Genomic DNA, 19,841 nt, shown 5'->3' on the forward strand with positions numbered 1-19,841 from the left:
GCTTAGTTAAAATCCACAGGCTTTTCCTGCTTGGATTAAACTTCTACCTGCATCCGGATATTTAAAGTACCACCTACCAATTACTCTGAAAAATATAAAGAAATATGATCGCGCCAACAGCTTAATTGCCCAAATCTCGCGGTGTTTGGACACTGAATTCTCGCGAGCATCTCCGGACTCCGAAAGTGAAGAGGAGAAATGGAGAGATGAGGGCTGAGAAGGAGCCGACAACGGGAAGCAGAGAGAGAGGCGTCGTCGAGATACAGCTGAGAGACGCTCACAGGGAGCAGGACAGCGCCGCGGCCAATTTAAAGCACAAAGAGGAGAAAAAGGAAATCTTCACCAAGGTAGGTCAGCACACGACGCTCGAGCTGCGGGTGTTAGTAACTCCTCTCCGTCTGTTTCGTGACGAAGGATTCAGCACCACAGACAGCGCACCAGGAGCGACGCAGGACCTGTGTTCCTCAAGCCAAACACACACACACACACACACACACACACACACACACACTATTCGAAGTAAAGATCGTTACCACGATAAATGTAACAGTTTGTCCAGAATTAATAATTGTATGCTACGAATTGTTCAAATTTGAAAAAAATAACTAACCTTTAGGCTATGAGATTGATTGCATAGAGATGTGTCGACTTATGTGAACGACTGTGAAGGTTGTACTGTAAACGCGTCGTGTAACGTACTTTGTACTATTACACATACAGCGCGCAGGAGAATTATGAATGCTGTAAAAAATTTGTGGTAAAGTCACAGCTACACCGCGAGATTTGGGCAATTAAGCTGTTATGACCCTGGTTATTTGCCAGACTTCAAACCCAAAGCTGTTATACAAGAACAACACCAAAGGCCCCAGTGTCTATTAACCCATTAAACACTTCTCATACATTCACCATCCATGTTAGAAACAACACCTGTAAATTTTTGTAGTTATGCAATTAGTCAATCATATGGCAACGCATAAATCATGCAGATACCTTTCAAGAGCTTCAGTTACTGTTCACATCACAACATCAGAATGAAGACAAAATTGGACGTTAACATTTTGATGACGTAAACTGAAGATGTGTAAACTACCAGTCGAAAGTTTGGACACATCCTCTAATTCCATGGTCTTTCCTTTTTTTTTCTTTACCTTTCTACATTGTGAAACAATGCTAAAGCCATCCAAAATATGCAATAATTATAACAGTTGCTATTGAGGTGTGCCTGCTACTTATGCTCTGTATAGCCTTCATAACTGCTCTAACATAAGGTTCTGTTAATTGGTGATTTTTGAGGCTGATAACTTTAAATGAACTTCTCCTCTGCGTCAGAAATAAGTTTTGGTCTTGATTTCCTGGGATGGTCTTCATGAGGGCCAGTTTCATCAGGGCTTGATGGGTTACTGTTCTTGTGGGAACTGTTTCAGAACAGATGAACTTCATGTCTTAAAATAACAACTGACTGGTGTTAATTATTTACTTAATGTCTTAATGGCATATGTGTTATGTAACATTTTTGAAAAAATTCAGGATTGTCCTAGTAAAAAATAAATCCAAACCTTTGTTCAAACTTTTGACTGGTACTGTACTTTAATTTTTTCACTACTTTATGCATTTCTGATCACCACTATTCTCGCAAATCCATACAGATCTCAGTATAAATTCTTTGAACCAGTGACCTCATATTACTCTTGCTTGAAATTTAAGTAAAAGAAAAAAAATACTTGAAGCCAAAATATTATTTTATATAATTTATTGTAATTACATTTTGCATCCAGGCATGTTATACCAGAAACTCCACACTAATAGACAGCAAATATCTCAATAGTTAGAGATAGGCAATAGTTAAAAGAGTGAGAGAGGGAGACAGACAGACAAAGGCGAGAATGATCATTGATTAACCTGTATGATCTCAGTACCAGTACCAGTTTAGTTGTTGAACAATGTATTACATGTTTAAAAAAAAGGCTGCATGGCGTCCGAATGCCCTCAACAATAGTGGCATCCTGAGAGAGAAAAAGAGAGGGAGGGAGAGAGAGAGAGAGAGAGAGAGAAAGATGAACTAGATTAACAGTAACAGTAGCATCTAGAAAATTTAAGCAGATTTGTGTAGATTTTAAACTCAAATCCACATAAAGACTTTTATGTGTAAAGGACTCTTCAGTGGATGGGCTAAATATCAAGAATTTAGTTTCAGTTTTCAGTTTTTTTTTAACAACCTGGAAACCTCTCGCCATCTGTTTGAGAGCATATTATGTTGAAATAACCCTCCTATGGACAGTAAAGATGTCCATCCTTCCCATCTGCAGGAACTTTGACAGTGCTCAGTGTCTTTGAGTAGGAACTCTTTAAATCCTCTGGCTTTGGGCATACATTTCCCCCTGTTGTCTTTTGGTCCTGAATGGATCTGAGCATGGACAGCATATCAAAGTACAGACTGTCTTGGAGATCTCTAAATGGTCCAAATATATTCTTCAAGGCATGATGCTTGGCCCAGCAGTGTGTTTCTTCAGTTTAGGCGATGTGCCAGCATCTCTTGTCTTGGTTTCCGATCTCCCATAAGTTCACTATCTGATATGACTCATTGATGAACAAGTCACAGTAATCCTTTCTCAGTCACTATTTTAGTGGCATCAGACAGCATGAGATTGAGGGACTTCCCAGAACACCATATGTACACGTTATTGGGGGACTGTGATGCCCGCAGTGCAAAGAAGCCTCTCTTGTGTCCAGTTTCAATTGCTTGAGACCTCTATTAGCAACTTGACAAAGAATTGGCCAATGAGCATGACCAGACCACTGCGACAAGCCATTTTTTGACAATGTCAGTCATGTATATTACACGGTATGTCTAGGTGGTTAAAAAGCATTTCATCAATATGGTTATCAGTTTTGAGTCGTTTAAAATTCCTGTATCATGCTTTTTTACAAACTTCCTTTCTCACATGCAAATGTCTTACGTGCAAAACAACTCTAGTGTCATTTGCTTTTCTGAAAGGTAAGCATACAAAAGAAAACAAACTATGACATTCTTTGAAATATGTCAGCCATACTTGCATCATCTCTATGGGTAAGCTCATTCTTCCCCTCAGATCTTACCACAGACTGAGGCTGTGCCCATGAAAGCCTTAGATTAAAGTTCTTGGTTGACAGGAGTTGAAACCAACATGGTCTTATGCTCTTGTGTTCACCTACCTCAAGTATGCTCATGCTGAGATGCTTTTCTGCTCACCACAATTGTAAATGGTGTTTACTGTATGTGAGTAACCCCTTCCTGGGGGATCAAAATGGTTATTTCCCACTAATCACTCCTATCGTCTTATTCTCATACCTGCCCATCTGGTATCATCATCTCAGCCACAATCAAAGTGTGTGTTCTGATGTTTAGTATGAATATTACCTGGAGCTGTTGACTATGATATTTTGCATCATGCTGCTGCCACATACTGTACTTAAGCTCTTTAGATAATGTCGGTCATGAATATGCAGGTGCAAGATGTTCTTAATGAAGTCAATTGTGAGTAAATATTTAGTTATACATCTTAAAAAATAATGTTATTTAAAAACTAGTTAAAAAGGGATTGAGGTAAAAATGTTGAATGTAAATTTATAAGACAGCAATTGTAAGAGTTTATAGAGTGTAACAATGAAACGTTTACTACAAGTTTGGCAAACATAAATTTGTACCCTAGAACAAAAACATATTTTATGTCTAGATGTCATGGCTTCCTTTTCTAGGTTGTGATTCGACGTCTTCCACCGAGCCTATCAAAAGAACAGCTTGAGGAGCATCTCAGTCCACTACCTTCTTATGACTATTTTGAGTTTTTTCCTGCAGATCAAAGGTATTATTATTTTGGGAATTTATGTTGAAAATGATCCATGGAAAATTAAAATATATATTTTTAACAAAATGGTTTTATTCTGCAGCCTATATCCACATCTTTTCTCCAGAGCATACATCAACTTTAAAAACCCAGAGGATATTGTTCTATTCAGAGATCGTTTCGATGGTTATGTTTTTATTGATAATAAAGGTAAGACTTTGCATACATCTGTGCAGAAACATCATAGGAAACAAAAATTAATAAAGATCATTTAAATGTTTGGTAAAGGTTATTTAGTCATCCCTTATTAACTGCTTATCTGAGATCAGGTCACGGTAGAAGCAGGGTCCAGTAGAGATGTCCAAATGTCCCTCTTCCAACAACATTATCTAGCACCTCCTGTTACTAAAATGATCAAATCAGTAACATCTTGTAATAATAATGTACCTTTTTATTTAGGTCAAGAGTATCCAGCAATTGTAGAATTTGCACCATTTCAGAAGGTTTCCAAGAAGAAGCTCAAGAAAAAAGATGCCAAGGCCGGAAGCATTGAAGAAGGTATTTGTGATGGTTAAAAATACTTTCATTGATTTTTTAAAATGTTTTTTATTTATTTGATATGCAGAGATCCATAGGTTTGTTTTTCTGCTAGATCCAGAATACAGAAGATTTCTGGAGAACTACTCATGTGATGAGGAGAAGTCAATGGCCAATCCAGAAACACTGTTGGGAGAAATTGAGGCTAAAACAAGAGAGCTAATAGGTACATATGTATGTCTGTCTTGACACAATGCATAGCTAACCTGACATGGCTTCCCTTGTACATTTTACATGTGCTACAGCGCTAAGGAAAAGTTCAGTGGTCAGCTTTATTGCAAAATGATTTATTTTTGCATTTTACTTGATTTCAGCTAAACGGACAACACCACTTCTGGAATATATTAAGAACAAGAAGTTGGAAAAGCAGGTTGGGAAATAACTGTTCTGAGTTTCTCTGTAATACTTGAATGTTAAGGACACTTTTATACTTTTGTTTTTTTAAATATATTGAATTTTTAATACAGAGAATTCGGGAGGAAAAAAGGGAGGAGAGGAGACGCCGGGAACTAGAAAAGAAACGCCAAAGGGAAGAGGAGAAAAGGAAACGGCGAGAAGAGGAGAGGCGAAAACGCAAAGAAGCAGAGAAGCAGAAGAAGCTGTCTGAAAAGGATATCAAAATTAAGGTCTCACCACTTCCTCTTTCAGTTTCCTTATTTAGATGTTTTTTACCAGCAAGGCCCATTTGCCAGCAGGGCTCATGGAAAATTTTTCATTGTAGCTTTAATAATCCTGATGTTTCTGTAGCTTTTAAAGAAATGTGACAGGGATGATGAGGTGGAATCAGACAGACTAAAAGACAAAGGAGACAGTGGAGAAACTGAGAGGAACAAGTGGGACAAATCCTCAGGTCACACTAAGGCAAAGGAACCTAAAGACAGGTACAAACACTTTTATTCTGTATATTTTTAATAAATGTATAAATGCGGTGCCCCTTTAAGCTTTCAGACATACACACCATCTTAAGACATGAAGTGATCATGTTTGTGCTTTTGTGGCTTTTTTTCTTACAGTAGAGTTCAGCTAGAAAGTGATAAGGAGCAGCGGGATGGCCACAGTCGCCGACAGAGAGATAAAGATCAGAGGTGCAGAGAAGAGGAGCGCAAGCGGCAACGGCATCATTATGAGTTTGACAAATTCATGCGGCGCAAGGAGGAGACCAAATGGGGGAAAGGCTACTGTCATGACCGGGCAAAGAAAGATGGCCATCACCATGGCTACTCCTACTGCCCAGAGATGGGGGATAAGTCAAGCAAGGAGGACCGGGATGAAATGGGGAGCAGAAAGGAACGTATACGTAATAAGGTGGGCAAAACTGATCAAACATAAGTAACTCAACCACAGTCTATGTACTGCAAACAACAAGTTCTAGTGCTTTAAGTGTGTTATTAATATACCCAGAATTTAGATAAAATGTAAGAAACTTCATTAGGTTCATCATACATTAGGTGTATAGGTTCAACTATACATAAAAAAAATATACATAATATCACTAAAGGACAACACAAGCATATTTCATGGCATTGTGAGCATAAACTAATAATACTCATCAGTCTGTTTGCCCACTACTCAGCTATGTAGTACCACTGTAGACCACTAACACAGGTTTCCTTTTCATCACAGTCATTGTCTTGAAGTTTCAATGTGTCAATGAGTTTGCAATACAAATCCTCCTTCCGCCTGGGGTTTGTATTGCAGCCTAGGCTTGTGTTATGAATGCTGATGTGCTGTCGAGGCAGTTAGCTGTTAATTTAGCTGTTGGCAATTTTGGGATGATGATTGACGGAAGGCAACATGTCTCTCAGTCTGTATTAGTGCATCAGGAGAAAAGGACCTCCCAGTCTGAGGGGCCAGACCAGATAGGAGGGGCTCTGCCAGCCAAGGTACAGATAGCCTTTGAGCCTTTCTACCCAAGGGGAGGGGATACCACACTGATATACGCTGGGAGGCCCCACATCTTACCATGCTAGGCCTCGTTGTTGAAAGCAAATGCCACAACATATTAGTTTTTGGAAACTGTCTATAGTCATTTGCAAGTCCCAAACTGTCCATTTCTATTTCAATACATTCAATTCATAAAATATATATCTCAAAACATTGTAGAGCATTTGCTGTCAAAACATTTCGTGTGCTATTCTCAAGTTTAAATACATTGGTAGGACACTAATTAGAGTTAGAGAGTTTTTCTATTCTGGTAAAATGAGGGCTTTGTAAAGGGCTTACTGCAGTCGTAGAGAAAAAAATGCGAGTCCCTTGTTATTGTCTTCTGTGTCTCAATCTTGGGAACAGGACCGACCTGCCATGCAGCTGTACCAGCCAGGAGCCCGTAACCGTAAGCATGTGGGGTCTGGGAACAAAGGCTTTGACTTCAGCCGGCTCTCTCCAGAGCCAATCAGTGAACCCTGCTATGAGCTGACCATAGGAACAGGCTCTGAGAAAAGTGGAGATGAGTGACAGAAAAAGTGTTCTTCAAGGCAAAGGGCATAGTAGTATGGCCAGAAAATAAACCTCTCTGATCATGTTTCCTATGTGTATTTCCATGTGCATAATTCATTGATTATGTTAATGTTAATAGATTCTACTATGTGTTTAAGTTGTTAAAGAATACTGCCTCATTGGATTAACATTTTTCTACATTTTTAAAAAAAGCACTTATGACATGTTGTTTGTTAACCCTTGTTGTTTGTTGTTCTATGATAAAATCCCTCATCATTTACAGAGGACAGATTTATATGCCTTTTGTAGGAATCATATAGATTGCATTACATGAAAGAGTTTATGAATATGGTAGTACAGAAAGTGTACAGATTTTACTGTAAACATAAAGTATAATCATAAACAAATGTTGTGAATTGCATATTTTTAGTATATGATATGTATGTTTCTGTTGTGCAACTGCAGAAAAGGTTCATAAAAGGAACTTAAAAACTGTATGTGTGCATATGCACATTACTTATTTTAGCGTGGATGTAAAAAGCACTTACTTATTTAAGTAATTCAGCATGTACCTCTTTATTTTAGATAATAATACAAAAATGCCTGATCTTTTATATATTAAACTGACATTTAGTATTTTTGTACTCTTGTAGTACTCCTAAATTAAGTCTAACTCCTAATGTAAGCTAAGAAGTACATATTTTCGCTTTGAATATGAGTAATGGAGAATGACTAACTAGAATTTTGCTTAGATTTACGGCAAATGTCATCAAAATATCAATTGTGCTTTTTATACTGTTGTATAATTGATGGCAGTTGTGATTTACATGCCTTGGTGACATGTATTTTTTTTTTGCTCTCATTCGAAAGACCAAGAAAACTAAGCCTTTTCACATGAAAAATTACATTACAATGCATTTTGATGGATTTATTAATATTAATAAAATGCACATTGTAGACAAAAAAACAGTGTGTTTATTTGTTTAAAAAATATTTAAGAATCTCATGTAAGATAAACAAGTGTCAGCTGTCACTTCTTCTCATAAATATTTTAGTTTTGATGAAACAAAGTAATTTAATCTGGTTCATTCTGAGGCTGACTAATTGATACTTGGCAGCTGTATATACTAAAGTGGAGCTTTACAGAGCCAACATGGTAAAATCATGCAACAATTTTTCAATAGCAAAATAACTAAAAAACTATCGATGATGTATATTAAGAACTAATTTCAGTTTGAGTATCAGGACTGGCAAAAAAATTTACACAGTAAAGAAGCATACGCAATGAACAATTTCCAAATTTATTTAGTGTTTTCTATTATGATGTTACAGTATAATAATTTTTTTTTTACTTATCCTTAATTCTAAATATTCTATTTGCGGATTATTTTGCTTTCTACAAATAGAGCAAGCCAATAGAATAAGACTATTTTAAGTGTGGACTTGATCATGCTTAAAACCATTTTTGTAAAAAAGTTTAATAATCTATTTATTTGGTTTATTATTTCATCCTGTACCAGGTCGTTGCGTATATAGGTCGGAGCCTATTCCAGGAAATTTTGGGGCCCACAGGCAATTTAGAAACACTGATTAACCTAACCTGCATGTCTTTGAACTGTAAGGAAACTTGAGTACCTGGCTGAAACCGACCAAACACAGGGAGAACAGGCAAACTCCATCTACACACACCCGAGGCAGGAATCGAACCCCTGACCCTGGTAGTGCGGGGCCACAGTGGTAACCACAATGCAACCATACTACCTATTTGGTTTACTGTGATCTTAAAATAGAAAAAACTAGATAAATGCAACTACTTTTAAGATATTTTCACTTGCTTAGATGCAATACTTTTGCAATATGTATAGCCATGGTGATCTTAGTGAACATTTCTAGTCTAAAAGGGAGTGTGTGATAAAGCTAAAATGAATGACACCAGTTGGATCAGGATACTGATTACATGACTATTTGAAGCTAAAAAAAAATAGGTTGAAGACCTAATTTAAATCTGTAAATTTCTTTACAGAAAAATCTGTAGGAGACAAACTTGTGAAAGTGAAGTCAACTCAGAATTTACTCAGATAACAAATAGATTAATGCAAAAGATAAAGACCATTTAATAATAAAAAAAATGACAATAAAGGTCTTCATCATTAAGAACAGGTTATGATTTAGTAGTCATACCCAACCTTGGCCTTCCCTTGTTGTGTTTCTCACCCTTTGTGATGCACAGTGTGAATCTGTTATAATCAGTAGTGGTGCAAGTTACATCCTGTCTACGAGTAAGTCTAGTCGCGCACTTTTACAAGTTCTGAGTCAATTCTCAACTAATTGCACACAGTGAAACACAGTTATAGCAGGTCATGAATGAAAAACGTTAACTGTTTTACCACACATGCACAGGATGTAAGGATGAAAAATGAGTCTTGGGTAATGCCTTTAGAGTCACCATCATACATAAAATATAAACAGTTTTCTTAATACACAGAATTGATTCATGCTTCTTAGTGATGTCCTTAGTGCCAACAAACCTCCAATGAATGATTAGTAAATCTTCTATCTATTAAATTCTTAGTAGTTTAATAGCACAATGTTGCAGCTATTTCTGTTAAATTTCCATAAGAGGAAACAAATTCAGCGTTGAATCTCATGTAAGATAAACAAGTGTCAGCTGTCACTTCTTCTCATAAATATTTTAGTTTTGATGAAACAAAGTAATTTAATCTGGTTCATTCTGAGGCTGACTAATTGATACTTGGCAGCTGTATATACTAAAGTGGAGCTTTACAGAGCCAACATGGTAAAATCATGCAACAATTTTTCAATAGCAAAATAACTAAAACTATCGATGATGTATATTTTAGAACAAACAATCCCTTACCATATGTCTGCATATACCATTAGGTAGAAAAGGAAGGAAAATGAACGTTTTTAATTTTTAGTGTTCACCTCTCACACACTCCTTCACCCACAAATGTTCAATCTTACAAATATCACGTGTATGGGTACTTTCAGGATTATGCATGTCACATTTTACCTACTATTGAGATGTCTGCTGCTCCACTGCCACTATAGCTATAGTTATAGTTTTTTTTTTAAAAGATATATCTACAATATCTCTACAGTATGTGACATTGCGTAGAATAAGACTTCGGACATGACACATTTCCACCAGACAGATTAAAGGCATTTGATGTTCTGAATGTGCAACAAATATATACATTATGTTTATTGTACATAGTGTTAATAGTGCGTTGAGTATGAAATGACTAATCCGCCTGTCTAGTTAATTTTAATTTAACAACTAAAATATAATTAAAAATTATTCAGAATGTAGCCCAACTTGAACTTCAGACTTACTGATAACATATTTGTGTGGTTTGAAACACAGCAATATGATCAAAACCTATTATGTGTTAAACTAAAAAACATCAAATATTGTGCAAAAGTCTTAGGCACATGCAAATAAGTGCCGTAGAGTAAAGATGTCTTTAAAAAGGTTTTTACATTAATAAATTTAATACTTAACAGCTAGTTTTGATTTTATATCAGGTACAATTTATGCATTTTTTAAAATGAAATTAGCTGCTTAATGTTTGGCTGAACTTCCTGCAGAACCAGCCACAGCCTTCTCAGTTTGTCACACCTGTTTTTTTTTTTATTCATGCATGCAAAACCCAGAATGTTTTTCTCTCAAAAAATTGGTCTTTTACATAATTTGCTGCTTTCTTTTCTGGCCTGCAGATTTTCCTGTAAGGTTATTAATATTATTATTATTATTATTTTGCTAGAATAATAATGTTTGAAATAAGAAATGTCTTTTTGGGCTGTCCTTAATAACAAAGTCATAAAATAAACATGTATAACAAGGTTTGTCCAAAAATTAAGAACACAGAGTGCCTATGACTGGTGATACACTGGTGATACCACACACCGTATTAAAAATAAGAAGCTTTGTAACAAACTAAAACAAGCGATAAGTTAATATGAATTTTGGAATAGAAATACATGAAATAAAACAGAACTTGAGAACAGAAATAGTTATAAGTACTTGTGTTTTTGTGCAGTTTTAAAGCCATCTGTTGATAGTGTAAAGTGTGCATGTTATGGTTAATGTGGCATGTCTTCCTTTGCCACATCCTCACTCACCTTTGTACATTTTGAAAGAAACTTTACTTCAACATCTATTTGATAAAGTGCTGCAAAAAAATTCACTAGGTTTACTTTTCATTGTGACTTCACATCAAAAGGCACAGAGGTTTCACCCAAGAGAAAAACACAAAATAAATAAATAAATAAAATCTTCTTTTTGAAGTTCCAGCCATGCTGCACCATACATTGCACATTTTATAAAGTTTCAGCTTCAAACAAAATGAACTGACTGATTATATTGTACTAGTGAGCTAAACAATGTTAGTATACTTAATCCATGCATAAATTCTAGCCATAACTGTGAATGTGAGAAGTCTGAAATGACGCACTTCCCCTGTCTGCTACAGACAGATCTAAGAACAAGTTGTTTCCTGAATGTAACAGTCATATAGCACACTAACGGCTTGTAATACACGTGGATGTCTACATGTGCTCAGTCGGGTAAGTGGACTGAAAGTTACTTTTAGCCATAACCACAGCCACTTGACAAAACTGATCTTCATACTTGGATTAATGGATTAGTGAAAAAAAAAAACGTTTAAAAAACAGTTCAATGTGGTAATAAGGATTAATTATGAATTAAGTGAAAGCTGGTGTGATTTGATGTAGAAACTGTGCTTGAAAACAGGAATGGTAGTATGTTGTCTAAATCGCTAGCTTTGTTTTGTTTTGTGGTTCCACATACACTACTTGAAAGAAATGTAATCTAGGACATACTGACATCAGGTAAATCAAAAGAGCAAGTCGTTTCAGTCTTACCTCAGAACCACTGTACAACACAAAAAAGCAGATTTAGATTAAAGAAGATTTAGATGAAAGCAGTTTTCTTTTTATAAAATGAGATATCTAGCACAAATATTTAGAAATATACTTACTAAACTTTGTTGATTTGTTTTAAAACACATGAAATGAAGTTTTCTTTGTAAACATTAAATGACATATTTTTACTTGCTTACTTGCAAAAACAAATAATCTTTGGAGTATAATGCTACTTTAATGGAACAGAATATATTCAGTATGGCCCAAAAGTCTGAGAAGACTAGGGGAACTACTTTTGTTCAACAATCTTTTCAAAATCAGCAAAAATGTTTTCATTACAACCAGCACGGTGGTGCAGTGGTTAGCACTGTGGCCTCGCAGCTCCAGGGTTGAGGGTTCGAGTCCTGCCTCAGGTCTCTGTGCCTGGAGTTTGTATGTTCTTCTCCGTGGGTTTTCTCTAGGTACTCCAGTTTCCTTACATTGCAAAGTAAGCTAATTGAGGTTTCCAAATTGCCTGTAGAGTGTATGAGTTTTTATTACAAAAGTATCAGTAATATAATAAAAGAAAATTGGGATAATGTATTTACAAAATTTTAATGCTTGTAGTATTTGCTATGTTCTCGTTTTTGCTTTAAAAATACTGTGCACTCCAGCTGGCATGGACATAAAAAGTCTGTGCCAAACCTTATGATCCATGTTAGATAATATCCATCAGTGTGTCATGCGAACACATGCTTTATTATAAGAGATAAAACTTATGAATAATCTGACCTTTTGTAAAAAAAAAAAAAAAAAAAGAGTTAACATGATCGAGGTCACAAATTTGTTTAAATATAAACAGTGACCTAGAAATTGTAAAACAGCTTGAATATTGAATAGACAAAATGTCTGAGGATTTTAGACCCCAAGGTACAGGATGTTATCTCATTGTATGCGCTGTATTTAGCCTCATCCTGCTAAAAAGGATCACCTGTGTTTAGAAATAACTACCACAAAAACCAGTGCATGTATTTGTCAGAAGCATCAAATATAAAGTAGTTTACAGGAGTATATAATTGGTTAATTTATTAAAAATACTTGTGAAGTAGTGTCTAAAAACAATCAGCAAGGCAATGTCAGACACAGAAGTCTACAGCTGATAAATAAATTAATGCACACTTAATTTATATAATTTACATATGGTCATGTACTGCTAAATGACAGATGGATTTATACAAATCTATAAGATCATAAATCACAGTAAGATGCTATATTTTGAGAGACATGACAACCAGCGAATATGAAATCACCGTTTTCTGGGGGAAAAAAATCAGTGCAAAAATCAGTGCAGCACAAGCAGATGCAAGAACATTTTTTCATCCTATAAAAGCGGAGAACAGTGGTATTATAATCAGATGTTAATGCACATGCTTACAAAAAATTAAGCTTCAAGATAAACTGAGATTTCCCAAATGCATGATCGAGTTTCATTGTGAGATTAAGCTTAACCTCATATCGTGAGAATTTCAACCAACAGTTATGCACATCCTGTATTTATTCGTGTCTGCACTCTTACATCAAGATGCGTTTGCTGGATGTGTGAACTTAATGTGTGAAAGAAACTGTGAAAACAACACTGATTTATTTTAATGATAAAAAAGCATACACGATTAAGACAATAAATCAAATACTAAAATTAGAAGTGATTTGCATATCATTTAGTTAGCTGGTAAACTGATTTAATATTGGCATTGCTTAGTATGCATAAACATACTGTATACGTTAATGCGGATGTTGTTCACAAGTAGGTTGTAGTAGGTGAGATGTCACATCACTCTTTCTGTCTTTCTGTGCAGGGGAGAAAAATAACCTGAAAAAATGTCTCAGCATGCCAACGCCAGTGTTCTAGACAATACAACCTTGACTATACTTAAAACGAAATGGATGAATGACCTTATGACTGCCGTCTATGCCATTGTGACCGTGGTAAACCTCTGTGGAAATGGCATTTCCATGTGGCTGTTGTTGTTCCGCACCCATCCTAAAACCCCTTCCATCATCTTTATGATCAATCTAACCATCACTGACTTGGTACTGGGCTTAGCACTGCCTTTCCAGATCATTTACCAATTGCAAGGCAATAACTGGACCCTGGGGTCCACCATGTGCAATGTACTAACAGTCACCTTCTTCGTTAACATGTATTGTTCCATTTTGACAATGACAGCTATAAGTGTCGACCGCTACATGGGTATTGTGAGGCCTATGCACTACAGACAGGCAAATGCAAAGATAAGGAATGCCATTTTTGCATGCATCATTATGTGGGCCATAGTTCTGGCAGTTCTTAGCCCATTGGAGAAGACGGATTTAACTTTTGCTGTGAAACAGCTCAACATCACCACCTGCTTTGACGTGCTAAAGAAGGAGATGCTACCATCACTCGCACACTGGGCAGCCTTCCTGTTCGCCATGTTTGTTGTTCTGTTCCTCTGTCCCTTCATCATAACGGTGTACTGCTACATCAGGATCATCCTTGCTCTCATCAAAAATTCCAAAAGCATCCAGAAAGGGCGTGCAGTGCGCTTAGCTTTTATTGTCTTGTTTGTGTTTATTTTCTTTTTTGCGCCCAACAACATATTACTCCTGGCCCACACAATCTCAAAGCTTTACTATGGCCAATCTCTCTACATGTACTATAAGCTGTCCCTGTCATTTAGCTGCATCAACAGCTGCTTGGATCCATTTATCTACTATTTAGCCTCGAAGGATTTCCGTCGAAGGATGAGACACATGTTGAAGCTGCGAAACCTCAGCACCATGGATACAGAAATGAGTGAAGGCCGCAGAGAAAGCATTCTATCGGCTCGTACTGGCTCTATTGGTAAAGCAGATGCTAAATATACAGAAGGACGCATTAGCCAGGCTGATTCAAGCTTATAGTTGAAATATGTCATGTATGTATTTGTAACCATTTTTACTTCTCATGTTCAGTTTTCACTTTCTTTAAGTATGAAGAGGAACCAGAATGCTCATGTGATATTTCTCTTGAAATCCCACATTTGTACAGTATCCTCCCTTCCTGATTGTAGATTATTGTTTTTTAATCATGCTTTTACATCTGTTATTTAAACAGTGTGTTTTATGTGTTTTTGTAGCATTTGCATATTGTTTGACTCATTTCCTGCAGTTTCTTTGTCTGTACAAGGTGACCGTAACTGAAATAAGTATACTGCAACTAATTAGCTGTTTTGTCCCTACATTTTAAGTAATTTGTTCTGCACAATGCCATAAATATTATTTGATTGATATGCACTTTTGAGGTTCTCTGGGATTTATATTGTAGCTTTTACTGAAGCATAGTAGCCAAATATTTTGCTAGCTTTAGTTAATTTTCATTCAAAGCTCATTATTTTATGTTAAATGTATTAAATGTGTTTTTGGATAACATCCAAATGATGATTACTCTTTACTTCATGTGATGCAGTACCATGTAAACTGCAGTCTTCACAATGAAAGTTGCTCATTTAAATAAAGCCTTTTCTTTTCAAAAATGTTTCATAAAAGCCTACACATTTTAAAAGGTTTGCCTCTGAACTGTCATTATTCAAGGGGGGGGTGGGGGGGGTCTCATTACCCTGTTTTGCCTTAGGATACTGCAGCTTGTTTGTAATTCCCCCATATAGCTGGGGTATGTCATATGATCACAATTGTCAGTTCTGGATATTTATTATATAAATATCTTCTAAGCCTTGTCATGTTTTTTTACATCTTTTTTTTCACCTTTGATTAAGCTGTAAAAAGGCGTATGTTATGCAATGCATCCTGTGCAAGCCGCAAGGTGGGGCCACACCCATGAGCACTAGCATGAAACAGGAGCATGAAAAACACATCCTGGTAGGTTGGGCAACCAAATAATAGGCTTGTTGCCAGGGACTAACACAAATTGGTAGACATATGAAATTATTGCAAATATATACTGAGTATTTAAAAAAGCATGATCAGTCTTGTAAGCAGTGAAGTTTCTAATCTTAATAAAAAGTGGCAAATGATATGTGGTGGTGGTGGTGATGGTGCAGAAAATTATATTCTATTATATTCTATATAAGGAATTTGCACAATGGTTTTGGTGGCATGCTACCCTGCTACTTGCTTATGCAATTCTTTAGTTTGAAGCTGGTTTAAGTGTATTTGAAATCACTATGAAGAAGCTATTTAGGCTGTTACCTTTGTTTCCTAATTTTTTTGTCTTGTGACATTTTAACAGTTATAGCTTTCACCATTTAAACAGTTTGATTAAGTTAAAATTTTAAACTTTAATCAGAATGTCAAAAATGGTCTCAATAAAAGACTTTCAGGCTGTGCCTAAAAGTTTCCATACATATGGAAAAACATTCTGGGCTATCACCCATGGCTCCTTTATCTCACCAAATTATTTATGGCTTAAGAGAGATGTCGTTACAACGCCCACATTTCAAGGATAAGTCGCTGCTCTTTGGTAGTGTGGATACGTGACAATATAACAGTCTAAAAATATTTTCATTTGGGTGATTTCAGGTAAAGTGGGAAACGTTCAAACAGAACAAAATACCTGTTCTCATGTTCTTAGTCTGCTTACAGCAGCATTTTGAATAATGTTATTTAAAGCCAATTCGAGTACTCTATATTGTAAATTTTAAAAACTGTCTTATCTTTCATTCAAAATGTCACACTTTAAAGTATATCAGACCTTAGCATCTATTAAACAATAGTTAGTTTCGATCAAGCAATCTGATTGGACAAGAGTCATTCTACAAGTAGTGACAGTGGTTCATACCAACACTGGGATGTTTAACTTATTGTATCACTCCACATCTCAGGTGTTATACAATAGTTAATTACACTAACTGTCATTGCAGCATAGGTAAAACCACAACCTCATCACAGCCAACAACCATCACAACAACACTCTCTCTCGTGTGATATTGCTTGTTTTTGTAAAGTTAAGTTTGTGTAAAGTAAATAAAAAATGTCTTAAATTATATTTCCTTACATGCAAGCATAGTGGTGCAGTGGTTAACACTATGGCCCAGCACCCCCGTGTTAGAGGATTCCAGCCCTGCTTTTGGTTCCGTGTCTGTGGAGTTCGCATATTCTCCCTTTGCTTGGTGGGTTTTCTTTGGGGTACTCTGGTTTCCACCCACAGCCCAAAGAGATATATTATGCTAACTGACATTTCCCAATTGTCTGTATTGTGCCCTGTATTCTTGTGATTAAATATAAAAAACAAATATATATTTAAAAAAAATAATAATGAAAATCAATTTAACAGTTTTATTTTGGTAATAAACTCCCCTGTGCTGTTGGTAACTGTGCTGTTGGTCTTTTACTGTTTTTTTCACCAAGTACTTTACAGTGCGTGTTAAGTGGTAAATGTGTACTGAAATTGCACTTTTACCATCATGTCTAAAAGGAAGTCAGACTGAGTTGGCTTCCCTTTCTTTAAACAAAAAAAATCGAAAGATAAACCAATCAGAATATAGTATCTTCAATAAATGAACTAAACTAGGTGTAGAACACAAAACAGCTCTAAAAATAATGTAACTAAAAAACATTACATTAATTAAAAACTTAAATTAAATTATAACAATAAAAAGAGCTTCATAGACACAGAAAAAAAGAAGGGATTCAGACTTTCAGTAAGGAACATGATGCCCACACAGAGTGGCTAACATACTGCTACCCTTAAACTGTTGTTTTAATGGCTGTGACTCTCTTATTTCTCATTGTGCCTTGCTCGCCTGGCTCCGGTGCATATGTTAATTTACTGTTGTGTTTATTTTATTGCGACTAAATTTTTTTTTGTCAACAGGGGTTTATAGTTGATGTGTTTACTTTGTGTAGGCTGATGATTATTCCGAAAATTTTTTTTAAATGTTTCCTGATTAAGTTTTTAATGAATGCTTATTTTATTTATAATATTTATTATTTTATTATTTATATTTAAACTTCCTGCACATTAAGCATATTGTTATACATTTGGGGAAGAATCGTGTGTATAGGTGTGCTTGCATGTGTCGGTGAATGCAAACACATGCACACACACATTTTTCCATTTTTGTTCAGATTGTAATAAAAAAGGCATTAATTACAAAACTCAATCAGGAAGTGTTTAGTTTTAAATACTCTTTATCCACATGCAAAGATGTGTAGCAGAAAGTTTCAGATAACAGACATCTGCATAATGCTGTTTTGTGTAAAATCAGAGGCCTTTGGACGTTCTTCTAATTAAATTTAATAGGCTGTTAAAGTGGCAAAGTATGATGCACAACATACACAGTGATACATTACTAAAAAGGGCATAGAGGTCATCTCAGATGGCTTCCTCAAAAATGTTCCCCATGCCACGCTACAGATTGTTAGAGGTTTCAGCCTAATTGAAATTTGTCACGACACTGAATTTACATTATGCGTTTGCTGAACAAGTTTATTTCAAAATAGACTACACCAACTCCAGACACTCCCATGCCAGTAAATGCAGAATAATTAAAAACTATTGTTTCATGACATGAGGTGTGTCTGCAGTAAGTGGATGTTGATTTTTACATGGCAAATGCTCTGGAAGCTTAAATGTCCCACTTTCTTTGAACTCTAGAATGCTATAAACCCTATAAATAATAGGAAACCTAACACCAGATTCAGATAACTGTAGTAAGTTAGTCATAGCAGCCTAGGACATTAATTTTTATCTGTGTAAGTTCAAATAATTTAAAAGTTACCAGAACTTTGGGGAACTTTTTTGAGAACCAGTAATTGTTAGCTAGGTTCAATTTTATTACTTAATCAAATACAGTTATAGCCTTGACTGTATGCGACAGCATGCACGACTACAACAACAGCTGTAACCAGAGGCATTTTCTCTCGGAGGCCAAGGTAAGCCAGGTTTCCCCCTTTTTTCATAAAAAAAAAAAACAGTTTACCAGTTTTGTTCGAAAGAAATTCCCCAGTGCTTTTGCTAACAGACATCTCTTCCCTGTTTTTCACTGAGTATTTTACAGTAAGTGAAACAGCGCCCCTAAATGTCTAAATGTTATGTGGTAAATGTGTGGTGAAATGCACTTAGACGTAGACTAAGAACGCTTTCACATAGGTACGACTGATTTGTACAATACCCAGGTCCGATGTGAAGCCAGCTTAAGTTCAAGGTCAATCAGATAAGGCTGTGAGAAAAATGATGTCCACACTGTACACTGTGTGGCTGGTTAGTAGTGCAACAACTAGCCACATGGTGTGATGTTTTGATGGCCATGACTCATTATATTACTTATTGTACCTTAGCTGTGTGTGTTAGTTCATTATAGTGGTCGTTTTATTGTGGTTGTTTATACACCAAAAACAAGTGTGGAAAATATTTGTGCAGTTTATACAACAGGGTTTATGCATAAGCACAACCCTGGGGGGCTCCAGTACTGAGAGTGAGGGAGGATGAGACACGTCTGCCCATCTTCACTGCCTATGGTCTGCCAGACAGGAAATTAGAGATCCACTGACACAGAGACGAGCTGAGTCCCAGGTGCTCCAGCTTGGTGGTGAGTGTGGAGGGAATTATGGGAATTATGACACTGATAGCTTGGTCTATGGACATTTTATATCTATGTATTATACTGTATTATACTGTCAGGGTGATGCATAAGTGTATTTTTTTATAGGATTCTGTGACACCTGAACCACCCTCTGGTTTGACATCTAACAAGTGCAATGGTAGCACAGAGGGCTAAGCCACTGAATTACTGATCAGAAGGTTGGCAGTTTGAGCCCCAGCTTCACCAGGTTGCCATTGTTGGGCCCTTGAGCAAGGCCCTTTACCCTATCTGCTCTAGGGGTGCTGTGTCATGTCTGACCCCAGTCATGCTGGGATATGCTAAGAAAGGATTTCACTGTAATGTATATGTGACAATTAAAGGCTTAACTTAACCATATAAATGTTTGAAATTTTGGTAAATTTTAATGCATTGTTCCCTTCTTCAGCTTTGTTTGAACTTTGTCGAAGACATGCTTTTTCAGTCTCCGTTGGTATATTAACCTTACTTTTAAAACAGCATCTGCTGTACAATGACA

General features: G+C 36.2%; 2 protein-coding genes across 4 annotated transcripts; both read left to right on the top strand.

Moving 5' to 3' along the window:
- The first annotated feature begins 46 nt into the window (after positions 1-46).
- Positions 47-7,793, top strand: upf3a (UPF3A regulator of nonsense mediated mRNA decay). Of its 3 annotated transcripts, none has more exons than XM_053496760.1 (11): positions 47-347; positions 3,736-3,842; positions 3,928-4,034; positions 4,284-4,382; positions 4,477-4,587; positions 4,736-4,791; positions 4,889-5,047; positions 5,169-5,302; positions 5,435-5,726; positions 6,227-6,304; positions 6,711-7,793. In XM_053496760.1, exons 1-11 carry the CDS (start codon positions 207-209, stop codon positions 6,873-6,875), a joined length of 1,449 nt encoding a protein of 482 aa, XP_053352735.1. In that variant the 5' UTR covers positions 47-206; the 3' UTR covers positions 6,876-7,793. The 3 variants fall into 3 exon arrangements, with proteins under 3 accessions (XP_053352735.1, XP_053352736.1, XP_053352737.1); XM_053496761.1 differs by having other exon boundaries at positions 5,438-5,726; XM_053496762.1 differs by lacking the exon at positions 6,227-6,304 and having other exon boundaries at positions 49-347.
- A 3,609-nt stretch (positions 7,794-11,402) lies between these two features.
- p2ry8 (P2Y receptor family member 8) lies at positions 11,403-15,336 on the top strand. Its single transcript, XM_053496813.1, has 2 exons — positions 11,403-11,447; positions 13,601-15,336. Exon 2 carries the CDS (start codon positions 13,623-13,625, stop codon positions 14,685-14,687), a length of 1,065 nt encoding a protein of 354 aa, XP_053352788.1. The 5' UTR covers positions 11,403-11,447; positions 13,601-13,622; the 3' UTR covers positions 14,688-15,336.
- The last annotated feature ends 4,505 nt before the right edge of the window (positions 15,337-19,841 follow it).

The sequence above is a fragment of the Clarias gariepinus genome, chromosome 5, assembly GCF_024256425.1.
Source record: "Clarias gariepinus isolate MV-2021 ecotype Netherlands chromosome 5, CGAR_prim_01v2, whole genome shotgun sequence".
NCBI lineage: Eukaryota > Metazoa > Chordata > Actinopteri > Siluriformes > Clariidae > Clarias > Clarias gariepinus.

Excerpts from the sequence above, each read along its gene's own strand:
- upf3a (XM_053496760.1), top strand. The coding sequence starts at position 207 with ATGAGGGCTGAGAAGGAGCCGACAACGGGAAGCAGAGAGAGAGGCGTC. Across the intron at positions 5,303-5,434 it reads GCAAAGGAACCTAAAGACAG|TAGAGTTCAGCTAGAAAGTG; the intron begins GTACAAACACTT and ends TTTTTCTTACAG. Across the intron at positions 6,305-6,710 it reads GAGGGGCTCTGCCAGCCAAG|GACCGACCTGCCATGCAGCT; the intron begins GTACAGATAGCC and ends TCTTGGGAACAG.
- p2ry8 (XM_053496813.1), top strand. The coding sequence starts at position 13,623 with ATGTCTCAGCATGCCAACGCCAGTGTTCTAGACAATACAACCTTGACT.